General features: G+C 37.1%; 2 protein-coding genes across 5 annotated transcripts in view; both read left to right on the top strand.

Moving 5' to 3' along the window:
- The first annotated feature begins 244 nt into the window (after positions 1 to 244).
- Positions 245 to 8,107, top strand: gemin8 (gem (nuclear organelle) associated protein 8). 4 transcript variants are annotated; one of them, XM_049469569.1, is made up of 4 exons: positions 245 to 387; positions 2,369 to 2,633; positions 4,252 to 4,395; positions 6,586 to 8,107. In XM_049469569.1, the coding sequence occupies exons 1-4, from the start codon at positions 385 to 387 to the stop codon at positions 6,840 to 6,842; spliced, it is 669 nt and encodes a 222-aa protein (XP_049325526.1). In that variant the 5' UTR covers positions 245 to 384; the 3' UTR covers positions 6,843 to 8,107. The 4 variants fall into 4 exon arrangements, with proteins under 4 accessions (XP_049325526.1, XP_007228749.2, XP_007228748.2 ...); XM_007228687.4 differs by having other exon boundaries at positions 247 to 387; positions 2,369 to 2,624; XM_007228686.4 differs by having other exon boundaries at positions 247 to 387; positions 4,255 to 4,395.
- Positions 8,108 to 10,855: 2,748 nt separating this feature from the next.
- Positions 10,856 to 19,247, top strand: part of gpm6ba (glycoprotein M6Ba) — a 69,720-nt gene continuing 61,328 nt past the window's right edge. The window contains exon 1 of the mRNA XM_022674810.2: positions 10,856 to 10,965. Coding sequence (XP_022530531.1) covers positions 10,962 to 10,965 — 4 coding nt within the window. The 5' untranslated portion in view covers positions 10,856 to 10,961. The remainder of the gene's footprint in view (positions 10,966 to 19,247) is intronic.

Here is a 19,247-nt window from a genome sequence, read left to right as displayed (position 1 = left end):
TAATCTTGGCGGGTGAGCTACTGCTGAAATTACAGCTAATAGAGCAAATATAAAACACGTATACCAGGAGTTTAAAGGCTTTTGAATATGTCTTAAGTACTGAAACATTTGATATTGTTCTGTTTTGAACATTATTAACATTTATAATCCATAATTTTTGGTCAATTGCTCCATAGGAACCCATTTATTGTGCACTCACTCGGGGCGCCCTCTGCTAGTGAAATAAACCTAAAAAAGATTGTAAAGTGGAGATTCTCCCTAGTAGAGAGTCTGTGGCAACAAACACACATGGCCGTGTTTGTGTTTCACTAGAGAAATGCTGCTGAGAAAAAGAATATCTCTGCGCTTTAACTGATTTACTTCTGATACAAGAACACTGACATCATGGTAAGTTCACTCTAGGTTAGATAACTAGTTTAGGCTAGGTAGGTTAAGTCAGTGAGTGACTGCAGTACTGCTGTATTAGCGTCTCATTCCCATATTTAAACACAAGTCTGTTATTTTATATTTTTACAGCTTCAAGTTTTAACCTTTTTAAAACAGCTGATAGGTGTAGCTATCCCCCAGGCCATTATGCCCTACCATGCAATTGTATAGGGTAGCTATATTTTAATATAAAATAAATTAACGTAACTACGTCTGTAAGTTCACCTAGCTATCAAAAACTCCTGTAATCGGTCTATAGGAAATATTGTCAAAAAAAAAAAACTCTGAAACGTTTATATGATCAGTTTTTCGAATAACTTTTATTTTTATTTTCGTTCTAACATTAAAATGACAAAAAATGTTGTTGTTTTTTTTGTAAATGTGCCATAATAGTAAGAAAATATAAAGTACAACCAGCACCGTTAAATATGCAAACTATATATTTTTCTAACTTTTATTTTAAGGAAGCCCAAACCATAAAAGCACAACAAAACAATAAAATGAAATCAATATAAGAACAAAAGTTTAACTGAGCTATTTTATTTAAGAAGAGGGAGCAGCTCCCTTCCTTACTTTCTTCCTTCCTTACTTACTTTCTTTCTTCCTTACTTTCTTCCTTACTTTCTTTCTTCCTTACTTTCTTCCTAACTTAGTTTCTTCCTTACTTTCTTCCTTCCTTACTTACTTTCTTTCTTCCTTACTTTCTTCCTTACTTTCTGCCTTCCTTCCCTACTCACTTTCTTCTTTACTTTCTTACTTTCTTTCTTCCTTACTTTTTTACTTTCTTCCTTACTTAGTTACTTACTTTCTTCTCTCCTTACTTACTTTCTTCCTTCCTTACTTTCTTCTTCCTTACTTACTTTCTTCCTTCCTTACTTTCTTCTTCCTTACTTACTTTCTTCCTTCCTTACTTACTTTCTTCCTGCCTTACCTACTTCCTTACTTTCTTCCTTTCTTAGTTACTTTCTTCATTACTTACTTTCTTCCATACTTTCTTTCTTCCTTACCTACTTTCTTACTTTCTTCCTTCATTCCTTACTTTCTTCATTACTTTCTTCTTTCCTTCTTTTAGCCTTTTGTACTTCTGAATAAAGTGCTAAAATATCCTCTTTATATGTCAGTTAAAGGAGAGTGCAAATATGCACCCTGGCAGGGCCTGTAAATAAAAATATACAATCTCAAAAATTCCATTTTGATTTGCATTAAATTGCTTTAAAATAGTCATTCAATTAATCAGATTAATCTGGTTCACCTCTCAGCACTGGCCTCACTAGCCCAATGTCGTTTAACAGACCGTGGCCTGCACATGGGCTACAAGTGTACGTATAGGTGAAAACCCTTTTTCTCCACTCTAAAATAATATATTTACCTTCTGTAAACTTTGAGGGCTGTGGAGACGCCTACAGGACACGTGGAGAGATCAGATCAGTAACAGGAATCAACTCAAACTCTGCTGGTTTAAAAATAGACAAAAAAACTAGACTGTAATGAAAGGAAATGTTTGAAGGACATGAACTGTTTGAATTGTATTTACTAAAATATTGATGTTAAAATGAATTTAAGGAAATCGGAAAGCGGCAGTTTTATTCATTATATTTTGACAGCTGCAAAATAATGTTTTCTGTTACAGTTACAATTAGGATTTTCAGTAACACTTCTTATCAAACATGAAACCTTGTAATATTATGCAAATGACTTTTAGCAAACAAAAAAAGTTTTAACTTGTGATTTATTTGTAACCTATATGTAACTTATTTTAAAGACAGGTTTAAAAAATAATTTTGCTCTTATTTTGTTCCATCTGCAACTTTTTCTGTACTGCACTGTTGAAACATGATTGGAACATTGTCCTATTAAAATGCTCAGTGATTGTGCATTTATATAGACTGTACTATGCTACAGTGCTGATAACTAAAAGACCCATACTTCTCTTCCTCCACAGTATAGCCAGTGTGACACTGATGCTTGGTACAGCCACCCTGTCTATGCCCGCTACTGGCTGCATTACCAGCAGGCCATGACCTGGCATCAGAGGCACAGGCAGGCTTACAGCAAGGCCGTGCAGGCTGCTTATGGACCCGCACTGTATCATATGTTCCCCACTACCTCGCCCCGCTACACAGACTGGCATAGTGAAGAAAGGAAGGATCGAACCCGTGGACGAATGAAGAGGCGTGGCAGAGGATACGCAGTGGAAGGTGAGGAAGGTAGCATTGTACCTATAATATATATATATATACCTTAGTGTATATGATCCAGTACAAGAAGAAAAATCATGTTTTTTGTGATAATTGAATTGAATTTTACAAACTACTCATGAGGTTTTTAAATCATATGTTTATCACTTATTTTAAATGCGTGCCTTCAACATTATGCACGTGATTATTCAGGAAACTAGGTCTGTCACGATAATTACATTATTACATCATACAGTAAATGGATATTACAATAATTAAGGGTGGGGGAAAATTATGATTCTTAAATGCATCTCAATTTGGATATGGATGATTCTAAATTAATTCACATACATTTGTATGATTCAATGTTCTAAAGTACCCATATTGTTAGAGCTCATATTTCCCTCATGTTGTCCCTCATGTTGCTGTCACACTGATTGCTAATCCAGCAAGCTACCTATTGAGCTATGGGTTACTTTCATTTGCTTCTTTTTCCTTCAACTGTCAACACACAGTCGCCGTGCTAAAGACTCTCAGGCACTCTGTCTCTTTAAACCAGGGGTGTCCAAACTAGAAGGAAAGTTGGCCCGCTGTTAAGCAGGTTTTTATAATGTGAGATTCAAAGTTTGAATGCTAGGTGTCAGAAACGGGCCAAAGAGTCTAAAAGCGGAGAGAGTGTGCAGTTGTAGCGCAGAAAAACGGGCCAAAGAGTCTAAAAGCAGAGAGGGTACGCAGTTGTAGCGCAGGAAAACAGACCAAAGAGTCTAAAAGCAGAGAGGGTGCCCAGTTGTAGCGCAGGAAAACAGACCAAAGAGTCTAAAAGCAGAGAGGGTGCCCAGTTGTAGCGCAGAAAAACGGACCAAAGAGTCAAAAAGTGGTGAGAGTGTTCAGTTGTAGCACAGAAAAAGGGCAAAAGAGTCTAAAAGTTGCCGTAATTAAGGAGTTTAATATTAAGAGACATCATGAAATGAAACATCAATTTGAAAAATCTTAGTTTACACAACACTGTCAAAGATAGATAAAGATAGTAAGTCAAGTAAAATTTGTGTAAATGAAAGTAATCAGGAAAATGTATTATTTAAAGAGGTATATATTTTATTTGTTTTATTACAGAGTCTGTGGCCCGTGACTTCAAATATATTTCTCTTTCTGGCCCCCAACAAAAAAGTCTGGACACTCCTGCTTTAAACACACTTACACAGTTTGATGGCACTTTTGTACAGCTACACTTTAATTAGATTATTTTCTCCAATAAATCTCTCTGTTAAACTCAGTATCTCAGCACACTGCAACATTCTCATTTGAAAAGCATTAAAACTACCCTGCAATATTTTAATACAGTAAAACAACTGTATAATATAGATCCTGGTGACATACTTGTGATATAAGTACAACATCCATTACTACTGTTGAGTTCAGAAGGTAAATTACATAAATGTATGCTCTTTCTTCCTCTCTCACACTCTCGCACATTCTTGTTAACACACATACACACACACAACTGCAGGGAGGTTTTCTCTTTCCAAGCTGTTGAAGGTGGAATATGGAGCTACACTAGCATTTATTTCCTCCGTTAAAAATCAGTTAAACTCAGAACATTAAAATATTCTCAATTTAAAAACATCAAAACTGTTTGAATTTGTTCCAGCAGAAGACGAAGAAGTCCCAGAGAGCACAGAAGAGTCTGAGAGTTCGGAAGAAAGCGAGATCGAATGCAACGTCAGCAAAATGGAGATCTCAGCAGAACTACGGCAGTTCTTTGCACAGACGGAGCAGCACAGGGAGGAGCTGAGTAAGTGTGTGTGTGTGTGTGTGTGAGAGATATATTAGGGTAGATTTGTAGAAACTTATTGAGCTACATGGAACACTTTTGCTGACTATTCATTTATTTCATTTGTCCCATTTACTCTGCAACACTGCTTTTGTAGTAGTTCTGAAAAAATGATGCCGCAGCTCAGGTTACCCAGCTTACAAAAGATGTTCTGCCCAATTTAAGTATCCCGACTTTTTCACTTCGTGTTCTCTCTCCCTAGCGAGACGACAGTGGCTCATACGGGCCAGTTTAAAGTCATTGTTCCAGGGCAGATCCCAATCAAGCACAGAAAGTCTTCCCCAATTTATTTTGCACAGATGATTCCTTTATGCTGAAGCCCATTAGATAACAGGGAGAATGGGGGAAGCTCATTATCCTCATGAGTGTCCTCACTGTCACACAGAGCTGCTCCCTTGCCTGCTGTTCAGGTCAGTTCAGAGTGGACTGGATGTCAGAGGCACACACACACTAACCAGCAGCCTGCTTATTTCCTTGTTTTTCGGTCCATAACTTTTAAGTTGTGGTTTGCTGGCTGTTTGCTTATTGAATGATGAGTGAAGCTGAAAAGGAAATGTTGAACCTGTTGATTAGTTTAAGAGAGATTTGAAATATTTGTGAGGTTAAAGCTACAGAGAAATAAGTAGCAGCAAAAGAAGAACTTGTATTTGATATACAGTGGCTTGCAAAAGTATTAAACATACCTGTTTAATTTTTTCAAGTTTTAAAGGCCGACACAAATTAACACATATTTGAGGAGTGGAACTAAAACGATGCATGGTTTTTGAAATGTTAATTCAAGTATTCAGTCCCCTTATCAATACTCAGTAGGGCCACATTTCGTTCTAATTACAACTGCAAGTCTTTTGGGGTATGTCTCTACCAGCTTTGCACATGTAGAGAGATTTTTTTGAGATTTCTGCCCATTCTTCTTTGCAAACCCAAGCTCAGTCAGATTGGACGGAGAGTGTCTGTGAACAGCAATTTTCATATCTTGCCACAGATGCTAAATGGGATTAAGGTTAAGACTTGATCTGAACCGTTCCACTGTAGCTTTGGCTGTATGTTTCATTGGGTCATTGTCTTGCTGGAAGGTGAATCTCCTTCCCAGTTACAAGTCTTTTGCAGCCTCCAATAGGTTTTCTTCTAGGATTACCCTGTATTTAACTCTATCCATCTTCCCATCAACTCTGGCAGACAGTGATTTCTGGAACAATTCGTGATCCCATGCAGTGATTCAGTAATGAATCAGTACAGCCTGTTTTTAATGCAGTGCCTCCTAAGGGCCTAAACATCAGCAGCATCCAATATTGACTGTCACTTTTGTCCTTTGTGCAGACGGATTTCTTTAGATTTTCTAAATCTATTGATGATATTATATACTGTAGATGGGGAGAGATCGGACACTGGGAAACATTTTTCCAAAATTGTTCCAAAACAGTTTTATAAGTTTCTTTTGAATATTGGTGAACATCGGCTCACCTTTGTTTCTAAGAGATTTCAGTGTCCTTTTTTTATACCCTGTCATGTGGGTTAGTTCTACATTGCTCCTATTTTAGCTGCTTTTTATTTGTACCACTTTTCCAGCCTTTTTTGTCACATCCCACCTTCTTTTAAGATACAGCTCTGGAAAAAAAGTGAGATCACTTCAGTTTCTTAATCAATTTATCTAATTTTGCTATTTATAGGTATATTTGAGTAAAATAAATATTGTTGTTTTATTCTATAAACTAGCCCTGATTTTTAGTCACAGTGTTCATGCATCTTGGCATGTTCTCCTCCACCAGTTTTGCACACTGCTTTTGTACAACTTTACGCCACTCCTGGTGCAAAAATTCAAGCAGATTAGCTTGGTTTGATGGCTTGTGATCATCCATCTTCCTATTGATTATTTTCCAGAGGTTTTCATTTTGGTAAAATCAGAGAAACTCCTCATTTAATAAGTGGTCTCCCATTTGTTTTGTAGAGCTGTATGTTGCTGCTATGAAGTTCTGAACAAGTTTGTCAAGAAGTTGTAAAATATCTCAATTACAACTTTTTTTTTCTAGAATTACAGGTTTACTTAGACGGACTTGCCAAATGATCTTTTGACATCAATATGTCAATCATTTGCGAATGTACACAGTTTTGTCCACGTCATCACTATCTTATCTTTCCTCCTTTACTCTACAGAAAAGCAACAGCAGATGGAGGCAGAGCGGCAGGAAGATTACGTGTTGGCCGACCAGGACCTGCACAGGGTTTCCTGGCGTAGCGCTCAGGCCCCTGTTGAACGGCCGGGCGAGAGAAGGAGTGCAGAGATGAAGAAGCTCTACGGCAAAGACGCGGCCAAGATCCAGGGCATGGAGACGGCAATGCAGCTCACTTTCGATCGGAACTGCGACCGCAAACAGCCCAAGTACTGGCCAGTTATACCGTTAAACCTGTAGCACCTCAATACTACAGCCATTTAACCTCTCTAGTTTCAGAGTTAAAGGAATACAAGCAACAGTGCCTGCCCATTGGATTATGTCCGTTATGCCAATGTGTGATTTATTTGTCATACATACTTTGGGCACCAATATCACCAATATAAAAGTTTCTGTAACTGTGAATAGCTAAGCAATTAAAAGTTTAAAGCAGCAACATTACTTTAATGTTTAAATATTAAACAAGAGAAAAGGGCTTGAAACTAAATTTTGGCAAATATCACACCCATCCAAACAGATTGTATTGTCTATATAATCACTTGCCCTAAAGTCATAGAATAACAGTACACTATGTAAACTGATCATGTCAGAGCGTAGCTTGGGAATGCCAACACCTGTTTAAGTTACGAGGTGCTATCTTGCATGTGTGAGGTTGATCTCTGGACAGCATACTCATGGCAAGGTGCCCCTGCCTCTTCATGTATTTAATTGAAAACAAGATGGCAGGAATCCCAGTCAAAAGTTTCTACTGCCAGTAGTGGCCAGCATAGTGTTTGTTAATGATTGTGACTGTCAGCTTCTGGCTGCAGTAGTCCTTTCGAACGGACAAGTGACTGTGGCAAAAATAGTATCCACATTCATTGCAGGAGCAAAAAAATACTGCATCTCGCAGGTCAGTACAGGGTTTTTTCGCCTTTAATAAGTCATGGCAAAAGTCACGGGACACGATACTAGTTCTTAACGCATGTCTTCTGGCATGTCCATGTATCTCAGTCATTGTCCATGTTAATTTGAATGTATGTTACAGGTGCATCAGAAAGCGACTAGATTAAATAATGCTTATTAATTCTTTTTGCTGTTGTGTTCCCTTAAAACTTCACATAGATGTCATTTCAGGGCCGTATCATGACTTTAACTTTCTAGTCCTTTTCCTTTTCACTAATGGAACACATCTGTCCTGCTGCCGCTCTAATTTCACACGTTGCTGTTCATCACTCTCCGATTTTTCCCTTCTCCAAGTCCATGAATGATGCAGATGCCGCATGCATCGCAGCACAACTCTTTTTCACAGAACTCATTCGCACTAACTAGGTCAGTGCCTCCCCCATGTTTTCAGCCCAGCGCAGTTCGTCTGCATCCTCTGTCCTCCGCGTTTCCTCTGCTCTAAAGAGAGAGTTTGGAGTGTGTTGCACTTTCTGGTGTTTTCCTTTTTTTTGTGACTGTTCTTTTTTATAGGTTTTCTATGTGAATATATTTCAAATAAAATGCAAAAGGATTAAATTAAATTATGACTCTATGACTATTGGTTCCTTGCAGTCCTAGTTGAAAAGTTAATGAAAATGGTTCTTCGCTTAGAAAGCACTTAGCTAGACTAAGATAACCACCTAGAAACTACTTATCAATACCATAGCAACCCCCTGCCATATCATAGCAACACCATTACTAATGACACACTAGATTACAAGTTTCTTTTTTGTGTATTTGTGTTTGAAAGATTTAGTGAAATGAGGTCCTGATTTATATTGTATCAGGTGTGATGCAAAAAAAAAAATCCCAGTCCAAAATATTTATTACATTGAAAATAACACAATATACTATAGGACAAAACTCCTCCATATTCTTTCAGTCTTTCAGTTAATTAATATTTTCCTTTTATACACACATATCTGTATATACGTGTGTGTATATATCTTTTAGAATTATTCTATGTATATAATTATGATGTGTTCTACATGGATAAGGTAGGAACTTTCCAGATATACACAAACATACATTTTAGCCAAAAGCTTGTTGACTTAGCGCTATTAGCTAAATGTATTTGCATCCCATCGTTTAGACAAATGATTTTGGACTCTCACAAATTTAGTTTAGTCTCAAAATGTTAGTTAGCTGTGAGATTTCATCCACATTTCAGCATAAATCTACCTTATGGACTCAACAGTAGCTATGCTATGCTTAACAATCCTTAAAAAAAAAAACACATGACCAGGCTCTATAAAAAAAAGAGTAAATTATTGGAGGAAGCTGGGGTCAGACTTGGTAAAATTATTAATTTGTGTTAAAAATGTACATATTAACATTACCGGCACTAGTAAAATGGTAAAATGTTGCTCTACCGCCTCAGTCCACATGCTTCTTTTAATTGAGATGCTGTTTTTTCTTTATCTCTGATCTTATCAATAACTGCTTGCTTATAGTTCTCCATGAGGGGGAGCTTATAGCGTGATTTGTAAGTGAAGAGCCCAAAAGCAAAAGAAAATCCCTAAAAACCCAAAAAAACACATAACGCTTCTTTAAACTCGCTTTTAAAGGGCAAGCCTTTAAAAAAGTCAAAGCACGTTCACTGCACAGGCTCAAGAGAACTGCTTGTCAATCTTAGAAAATATGAAATGAACAGTAAAGCACTAAAACAAGAAAAAGTTAGAAATAGCATTACTGTAATACCTAACTCCTAAGTGATGAGTTGGGGTGTAGCTCTTCTCAAACCCTTCAAACACATCAGAGACATTTGCGAAACTCAAATCACAAGTGTAGGCGAAAAAAAAAAAAAAACGCTTGGAGGCCCTTGCCTCCACAGGCAGAAGCTCTTGGCTCTTCTTGGCTCTTCTATGTGTTTGCCCACTCGGGGGAACCTTTGGCACGGTGCCAAGCGGCCCAAACTTGAATAGAGTTCCCAGCCTGCCCGGATTCTGGTTGTCATGGCTACTTTTCTCCGAGCATCCGGCAATTTATATTCCTTCGCCCTTGCCCGAGCAGTCATTCTTACCCTGCACAATTTCGGCCCTCAAGTTTGCACAGCTCAAGGCTAGATACGTGCTGCTAGGCTCCTGAAAGCGGAATTTAATTTGTACGAAGTGTTTCAGACTGTACTTTTTAATTTTTTACCTCAGACCAATCAGGGCCAAGATCATCCAATCATTTACAACTATGAATTAGGATTTAGCAGCATTGAATAGATCATAAATACGATGGTGGTAGTTAAGCTAGTGGTAGCTTAGCTATCAATAACACTCTTATAATACAAATAATTGCCAAAGATATATGTGTACTCGGAAGGTAGAGTTGGATTGCAATGCTATATAGAAAGGAAAATAAATGTTACCAGGAGCAATACATAATTCAAAATTTAGACTGATATGAGCAACTTTTGGTGCCCTATGTTGCATCCTGCGCAAGGGGCGTTGCGAAGCTCTTACACCCTGCGCAAAAAAACTATTTTCACGCCTTGTCAGTTTCCTCTACCAAGAAGCGCTGCGCCGTTAACATACCAATCTGCCAAAGTCAGAGCACAACTTGCTCTTAAAGGGAATGGCAAGTGACATGCTGATTATTGGTTTAGAGAATTAATATCGGATCATATTGGATTATGTATTTTTTCTTTTGATATTTTGATATTCAATCCAGTGATTTTGACCACAATCAGACCGATGACTATACTGAACATTGTATCGTCACACTCCTATCATAGACCACCTGTTGACTACATGTGATGCAACGTGTATGCAACATGCATGCTATTCATTTTAATACACTCATAAAAATAAAGAGCAGATAAACATGAACATATTGGCACTATGCATAATAGCAGATGGCCTAGACTGTGTTTTCTGGATGGTCTTCACGCAATCAAATCCTCACAGCAATCCTTAACAGTAGAGACAGTTATTCCAACAAAAGCAGGATTAACTGTTTTTTTTTCAATACTGTTGAATCTGAAAGAAACAGTAAATAAGCAGGGACACCTGCTTATTTACTGTTTCTTTCAGTTCTTTACAGTTCCTCACTTATAACCACATAACCTACATACTGGTTTTACTAAATAAAGTTACTAAATAAAACAATAACAGTAGTTGGAGACTAATAAAGAATAGTCAAGTAGTAAAAGCTGAAGACCACTTTAAAAAGGCCCTCATATTCAATAACAGCCCCCTCCCTAACCCACCACCACTACCCCTTTGTGCAGGCTTTGAATAAAGGGGCCCCAGTGCTGGTCCCCCAAGCAGTGACGTCATCGAAGTGACCCGAAAAGGGACAGTGGGTACACACACACTTTTGTTAAGTTTTGCAGGACGGGCTTGTCCCCCTTTCCATTCACTTGACTAAAGCAGCAGCTCCCCAGACTCTGCGAAACTCAATAAAATGGGTAAGTTCTTTCATATTTGGAGATCTAATCCAAAGTTCCTTCCTCTCACAAATACTTCCTCAATGGCTCCTCATAACTCTGGATTTTTGAAGCGGGAAGAAAGGAATTGCAATGCTCTGTATTTGTATTTGTTGGCTGCTTGACTGCATAAGTGAGGTTTGCTCCGGCGGGCTACATTTCTTTCACTGAGTGTTTTGCTTAGGCTGGATGATTCAAACTAATCATTTGATAGGATTAAAGGTCATTGTTAATGGATTTTCTAACTGCCTGTTGCATTTCAACGTTCTTTTCAACTTGTGTGGCACATTAGCCAAGCTTCTTTTCCAACCATTTTGCCTTTTTTCATTTAATTCCTGTATCATGGGATCAATTTGACAGTAACTGTTGGCGGCAATCGTCACTACAACATTACAGAAGAAGAAATCTCACAGACTATCACTTTGAAGCAACATTATGTAGTATCATGCTTTGAAATAACAGCTTCATATTCATATTAATGTGCTACTGTTCTGTAATATGAAGAACAGCATTTCTATCATATCATTCTTGCTGGCAAATGTACACTGTAGCTTTGATGAAGCATGCAAAAGAGCACTTGCAAAAACTGCTTAATGCTGCATAACCATAATAATCTGAATTTGTATTTGTGTAAATGCCTGTAATATCGCTATGCTCCCTCAGTCCAGCTTCATTTACTTTAAAATTACGATTCTGTATTTTTCAGCTTGCCCAGAAATGCATGTGTAAAGCGTATCCTTTTGTTGTGGATCAAAGGACAATTTACAGTTTCCTGACTCTAGGGGGAGCACTAATACCAGTTCTTACATAACACTGCTTTAACTTTTTTTTTTTATGGAAATCAGTGTAAAAATATTTTCTTTATTTCAGATTGATTCTATATGTTCATTCCTAATAAAAATCTTGATATGATGTAAGAAACAACTGCCTGATTCACTGTGTGAACAAAAAATGAAGATGCAAAGTTTGCACACTGCTAATTGTTGAGCTGTAAGCTTTTATTACTTGTCAGTAAATCTAAACAATGCCACGTGAGATAATTTTACATGTCAAAACCTTTAAAATCTCAAACTTTTAAGATTTTAAGAATTTAAGCATTGACTACATTGCAAACCACTGCAAATGCTAATTCTTAAGTTATATAGCTACAGGAAGTGTGCAGTATATTCTTGGACCCTCTGGCGGTGATGTTAAGGGTTAATATGCTAACCACATCATTAGACTACAGTAAGCATGTGGAAGTGTGGCTTTGTGTGGGTTTTTTTTATGAGTGTTGGCCTTAACCCTGCATTAAATGGAGTGCATTCATGGGAAAGAATTCGTCGCCTCATTTGTCCTCCCAATGGATTTGCAATAATAGTTTTTTTCCCAACAGTCATCTTCTGCCAGTACTTTATAACAACTGAGGCTTGACAGTTTTTGGCTAATCTTACCTAACTTTACCTTTTCTGCATTGAGGATGGCTCTCACATGCTTTTTATCAGTATAAAATGATGGTTTGGTTATAAACACATTTGTGTAAATATATTAGATCAGCTAGGAAAAGGTTAGGGGGAACAGTTTGCTTCTGTAATTTTGTACTGGAGTTAATGGAAGCCTGTAGATGCGTTTCTAAAGCCTAGGCTGTAGTGAAGATCGGGTGAATTTTTCATTGCACTGTCCTATGAAGATCCCTTCCATATGGTCTGTTGTTCACAAATATGAGACAGTCTAAGGAGACTCTGTGATAATGTCACCACAAAGATCATTCCTCAGGGAAACTTGGGGACAATTAAGGCTTTTTTATTGTGCCTCTTGCCTTGTTACATGATAACAAAAGCTAACATTTTAAACAAACTTTTCTCTCGATTGTTTTGTTGTCTTTTTGTGTTGCTGTTTTTTTCCATTCACATTGTATGTGTGTAGAGAACTGTGAGGAAACCAAGGCCCAGGAAGGATACATCAGTTGTGTCCTTTAGATCATTGTAATCGTAGGCTGCATGTTAGGCTGTATACTAAGGGTCCTTCACTTCAGAAGAACCTGAACAAAAAAATATATCCTAATTTCGACTGGAGCATAGGCTTTGGGATGCCGTTTTCAAGCCATGGCGCTACTAGTCTAACATTTTGCATACTGCATGCTTTACATTTGCCTTCTGACTCTGTGTGACGTGCAATTTATAAAAATATACAAAAGTACAGGCAATATTTAGATTTTAAGGCGCTACCACAGATTTTGCCTGTGTGCTTGGTGGCTATATTAGTTTAGTATAAAATTCAGTTGGTGTTTCAGCTCAGTTTAGAAATGTTATATGTTCAAAGTTTACTTCGATAATTTTGCAATGGTGCTACAAGGTTAATTTTGCTAGCTTACATAAAGAAATCTTAAAGCTGCTAGGTTAAATAATTGCTTAAGATTAATTACAACCCATTGTTTTAAAATATATATGAATAACTGTTAGCACATCACGAACCCTGGCGATAGACGTTCCTTTACTCCTTTACTGTTGGAGTGTTTAATCAGGGAACTCTCCTGTTGTGCGATTTTACCTAAGTTGGATTAGCCTTATGGGCTTGATATCCTTTGTCACGATAGCTGCCTTGATCTTGCTTATCATGAGCTGAGATAAGCCTTTAAAGCTTCTTTTGTGGTCTGTCATGGGAAGAGCTGAAAAGTGCAGGATGTGCTTACCTACTTTGTTTCTTACAGCTTAGATCCTAAAAGACCATTTTTAGTATTTCTAATAATGAATAATTGCTGTATTCAAACTGTAACAAATTGGATATTAAAACTATAGCTTGATGAAAAACTAAGATCTCTCTTAACAACAGAAGTAGCTGATACAGCAACATTTATATTTGACAAAGATTAAAACTGAAACCGTAACTTTCATTTTTCTTTAACCATTGTCTTGTTGCATGACCTATGCTCTTTTGAGTTTCACAGACAGACTCACAGACAGATGTCCTGACATTCAGAATTTGCTGGTATAATTTAGAATTCATTGTTCTATTGTTTTACAGAGGGATAAGGAATGTAGTGTTTTTCTGACATTTCATCACATACTGTTATCAACAGAAAAATATAGTGCATAGCTTACCCTGTGGTGTCAGGTGTCTGACAATATGTGGGGTAAACAGGACTTGATAGAACTGCCCCCTTTTCTGCTTTACTCTTTTTTGTTTCAGTCCTACTGTGGAAAAAGTGACCTTAACGGTTAGGGACTTTGTTTGTGCCTGTGCTGTGTGGAACAAAGTAATTTATTAGTGACATTTAAGAGCCTCAAATGTCATGGCCGATTTTGCATAGACTGCTACCGGTGATAAAGCAGCTCTCACTGACTACACAACCTACATTTAAAAATGGACAAAAAAGGATAAATTAGAGAAAATACATGCTAGATGTCTACTAAAATTAATAGCATATACAGTTTTTTGTTAATTTTTGAGGAGGACTATATAGATGCATGGCTGGGTCTCTGAATCTATACTCATAATGCTTTTAGCTTTAAGATACTACCTTCAAACTAATTCCTTCACGGCAAGAACACAATGAAAGTCATACAAATTCAATACAATCAGATACATCTTAAATGCAAGTATAGTTTTATACAAACAGCACCTTTGAAACTATAATGTTAAGATGAACTTTGCCCAAATGGCATTCCAACGTTGAATCAAAGTAGATGTTACGATTTAATTAACGTTGGATTTGGTGTTGATTTTGAAAAGTGAATTAACGTTCATAATATTCAGTGTCGTATGTTTAACCTTTAATAAGTCATAGCTCATATTTGCGATGCTCAAAAATGTATGGAAGAAGGAAAAAAAAACTGTATGCCATGATAAAAAATGAACAATTTTATTTTTATTCTCTCTCTCTCTAAATATACATCTCAAAGAATTAGGAACTGTACAACTACAAACAAAAAGTGATTAATAACAGTAGCTAAAACCAGAAAATCCTGGGTTAACAATAAACTTACATACCTGTATTAAAGCTGAGTATAAAGAATGCTACCCACCACTTCCAATCTGAGTTAACATTTGATCTTAAAAAAAAAAAAAAAAAACAAGTAGAACATGCACATACCCCAAGTTATGGTGAAGAATTAGTGCCAAATTAAAAAGCAATTACTGCAAAAAGAAGTAAAACCATTTTTTCATCTCTCCATCCAACCGTTTTTTGAAATTGTATAGTGAGGACATGTAAAATGTTAAATCAAAAGGCAGAAGGTTAAGGACATAAAATGTTAACTTTTGCACAACCAATTAACATTATATGTTGTTTTGAAACGCTGTTTCAACGTTTCAACATACATACAACATACTTCAATCATATTTTAACCACATTTTTAAAATGTTGTATGTCGATTGTGTGCCAGGTGGGTTTTATTGCAGAGCAGAGCAATAAATGTTTGGCAGTTTTATTGTCAGTATAAACTGTTGTTTAAATCATTTACAGAAATTATTTTAGGCCCGTTTAGCTTCTTTAAACAGTTGAAACGTTGGAGTGATTATTTATGATGGCTGATTAAAACTAACATCACAACAAAGGGGAAAGTAGATTAGCTCTGATGCTATTACATTGATAGAGGGTCTACTTTTGTCAGTTGTTCCTTCAGTTTTTGAAAAATAATGACTAAACAGCTGTCTATTTCATTCACTGGATAAAAAGCTAAGTTATCCTAAACTTTTGTCAGCTATTGCTAGCTGCTACACTTTCCACTAGCCACCATTTCCCTCCTTTAGCAGCATAAGCTAGTTACTTAGCAACAGCGGCTAGCCCACCTGCCCCCACCTAATCCTCCCTCACACACTGCCTCAGCCCGCCTCGCCTCACATCGCTCCCTGGCATAAAACACAGACTGAATCATGGTGGCTGGAAAGTATGGCCGTGTTATTGAATGCTATCTTCAGTGTGCTGCTGCCAAAATACCTGCAGTTACCACAGACTCTCCTGAAACATTCAGCGGCGGCTCTGTCTGCTGCTATAAAGCAGAAGCTGTATACAACTGTCCTACAGAGCTGCTGGGCTGGGCTGTGGATATACAGCAGCAGACCACTAGAGGGTTCTGAGAAACATTACTGCTAATGGTGCTGCTTCAATTCCCTGCCATCCTTATCTAAAGCTTTCTCTAAAGTTTTTTCTGCTGTTTTAAAAACATTTTGTCTTAAATCTACTTCCATAAAATGCTGTTTTGATTACAGTTTTTTTATTGTATTTTTGATCACAGTTTATATTAATCAATTAATTAACTACATTTTAAACATTTTCTTTTAATATGTATATTTTAAAGTGATCAGAAGTTAACAGCACATGAAAACCAAGATAGACACAACTAGCATTTGCTACCAGAGTTTCAACCAGAAGTTCTTTCTAGCTCATGCTACTGTAGCTATATCACCCCTTTATGGTTAGAGAGTGTGTTCCAATTGTGTACTTACTAATACTAGCTAGTATGAAATACAGAGACCTTTCTATTCAACGTTTTTCTATATTCTTTCATTTTGAATGAATGAAGTTAAACTTATATAGCACCTTTCAAGAAACCCAAGGACGCTTTACAATCACGTTTTACACACAACCGTTTATACTCAGCTCTTATCCCCACACCGGTGAGAACCGGCAGCCAATAGCGCACAGCGTACTCTCAACCGGATACACGACCGTCCACCAGGACAGAGTGCCAGTCTATATCTGTTTACACAGTCATACATATGTTTAAACACACACACAAACTTACATACATACCATATCAGAGTTTTTGAACTGTGGGAGGAAACCAATGTTAATTTAATTGATTTACTACATTGTAGATTAATATAAGACATGAAAAGAATTAAGGGACACATACTGAATTATGAAGAGAACAAAAAATTATTCGGCCTTCACAATCCCCTGACCTAAACCCAACTGAGATGGGTGATTTGTGATGAGCTGGAGCCTCACAGCGTGAAGGAAAAGCAGAAACTATTGTTCAGCACCTCCAGGAACTCCTCCAAAGTCTTTAGCTAACTGTTTTTGTGTACAGTTTTTGAATAAATAACTGGAACAAATATCAATTAAAAACTTGCCTTTCTCAAGTATACTTGAGCTGAAATCGGAAGAAATAACATGTAAATGTAACAGATAACTGAACTATCACTTTAAAAAGTAAGATATTTGTGGGATAGGGATATGCAGCCTCTGTGTTGAATGGTGTGGTCTAAGCCTTTATCCAGCTGAGCCGTAAACTGTGCAGTTCTGTACATGTGCAGTGAAGCATTCAGAAAATGCTTCATTTGTTTGCTAATTGTTTTCTCTGGACTGCAGTTTAAACTGACTAATTGCTTGTGTACCACCTCAGTATGGAGATAGCATGTTTAGGTCTATGGTTAAAAGACTTGCTAATAAACTGGATTATAATAATAATGCAACAAACATTTTCACAGCTTGCATAATTTTGTAAGTCTGTATTCCTGTTAGAATTGTTAAAAAAGCAAAAAAAAAAAAAAAAAAAAACAAGAAACAAAAACAAAATATTTGGCAATTCATAATTTTAGTGCGGAAATCTTTCTATCTATATGACAGTATATGTCCAAATCTATACTATATGTCTATGCTATATGTCCAAATGTTTGTGGACACCTCTTATAATAATTACTACAGACGTTCAAATGCGCACAAAGCTAATTTAGTGTAGTCCCTGTATTGCCAAAAGAATAGGACTCTCTGGAGCAGAAAAACATGATCCTGTTGGAGCTGTGAAACAGTGGAACTGTGTTCTCTGGAATTATGGTGCTTCATCCAACACTTTTGGGATGTAATGAGTTGTGGAGTTAACAATGAGGTGAGGTTCAGATTATCCAACATCCTAAAGCTTACTAAAGCCCTCTTTTGTCACTGAATGCAATCAAATCCTCACAGCAGTGCTCCGAAACAAAATCTGGTGCAAAAATATTTTTGGACAGTAGACAGTTACTCCAACAAAGCTTCATAAACTTATTTATAATGCACTTGTTTTGAGCAGGTATCCCAATACTTTTGTATTCAATACTTCATGTTAAAATGGACAAAACCACTGGTCATAGACCTGATGCTGATTTTTTTCTTCATATTGCTGACAGATGTTTTAATGCAATATCCAACATGCCACTGAAACACTGGAATGAATATTCAGGAGGTTAGACACGCCCACTCCTGTGATGTCATAATGAGCTCTCCATCTCAGCAAATCTGGGCCAAAAGGATTATGGGCTAGTGGGGAGGGATTTAAACCTGACAACAAAGATAATTTAGAGAGAGGGCACAGGGGAGTCAGAGGAGAGAAAGAGCCACAGCCTCTCTTACTTTTCCTTGGCACTCTCGATCATGTCTGTTTAAGAGGGAAATAAATTGCATCTTGTAGCTGGGATATAAGGTCAATCATGCCTGTTGACCCTGTCTAAGTGTGTTTATGTGAGCATGAGTTTGTGCAAGCCTGTGTAGCTGTTCTAGGCAGCTGAATGCATCCAGCTGTAGATTTTTGTGTTCTTGGAATGTAAGTTGTAGGTTATATTAAAAATATATTATTTTTGATGGCGTTATAATATAAGTGAAGATGTTTCACATGGTTATACGTTTTTACTGTCATAGCTGTTCAGATGTAGATGTACAGTGTGCAGTATGTCTTACACTGACATGTCACTATTATGTCCCATGACTTTTGGCATGTCCTATGGAAGCTGCAAAATGAGTGTTGCACTGGCCTCCAGCATTTTATTTAGATGTAATTGTTGTCAGTCTTCTGCTTTTCTGTTCTGAACAATTCTAATCAAATGCCACTGGTCACAATCATTTTAAATCACAGCACTGTCCACGGTGGGTGTTAATGTCCTTTATGACAATTTTTTTGAACTTTAATGGCCATAAACATGCTGGCCAGTGTTCAACATTACTCACAAGATAACACTTCATAATTTTTACAGATATGAACATTCCCAAGTCTTCCCCTAAGGTAACATTTTTGTAAATGTTGTAAATTTGTAACTGAGAAACATTTTTTTTGGTGTAAAGATCCTCTATACCAATTAACGATTTCCCTAAAGCCATGCATCCAAGCCAAGGATGATTGAGAGGTCTTTATTTGAAAAGCACACATGGAAAAGCACAAAGTATAGTTAATACAGACAATGCAGATAATGTCCCGTCTTTAGTCCTTCTCAGAGTCCAGCCTCGGATTTGTTATTAATGGGCCAAAAGATGGGTGGATTCATTATGGCACAAAATGGTGCTTGTGGGAGCCAGTGTTAAGGGTGTTTGG

Source organism: Astyanax mexicanus, chromosome 21 (genome assembly GCF_023375975.1).
Source record: "Astyanax mexicanus isolate ESR-SI-001 chromosome 21, AstMex3_surface, whole genome shotgun sequence".
Taxonomy (NCBI): Eukaryota; Metazoa; Chordata; class Actinopteri; order Characiformes; family Acestrorhamphidae; genus Astyanax; species Astyanax mexicanus.
This window is presented reverse-complemented; position numbering and strand designations above follow the sequence as displayed.

Coding starts and splice junctions, on each gene's coding strand:
- gemin8 (XM_049469569.1), top strand. Junction 2,634..4,251: donor CGCAGTGGAAGGTGAGGAAG/GTAGCATTGTAC, acceptor AATTTGTTCCAG/CAGAAGACGAAGAAGTCCCA. Junction 4,396..6,585: donor GCAGCACAGGGAGGAGCTGA/GTAAGTGTGTGT, acceptor TTTACTCTACAG/AAAAGCAACAGCAGATGGAG.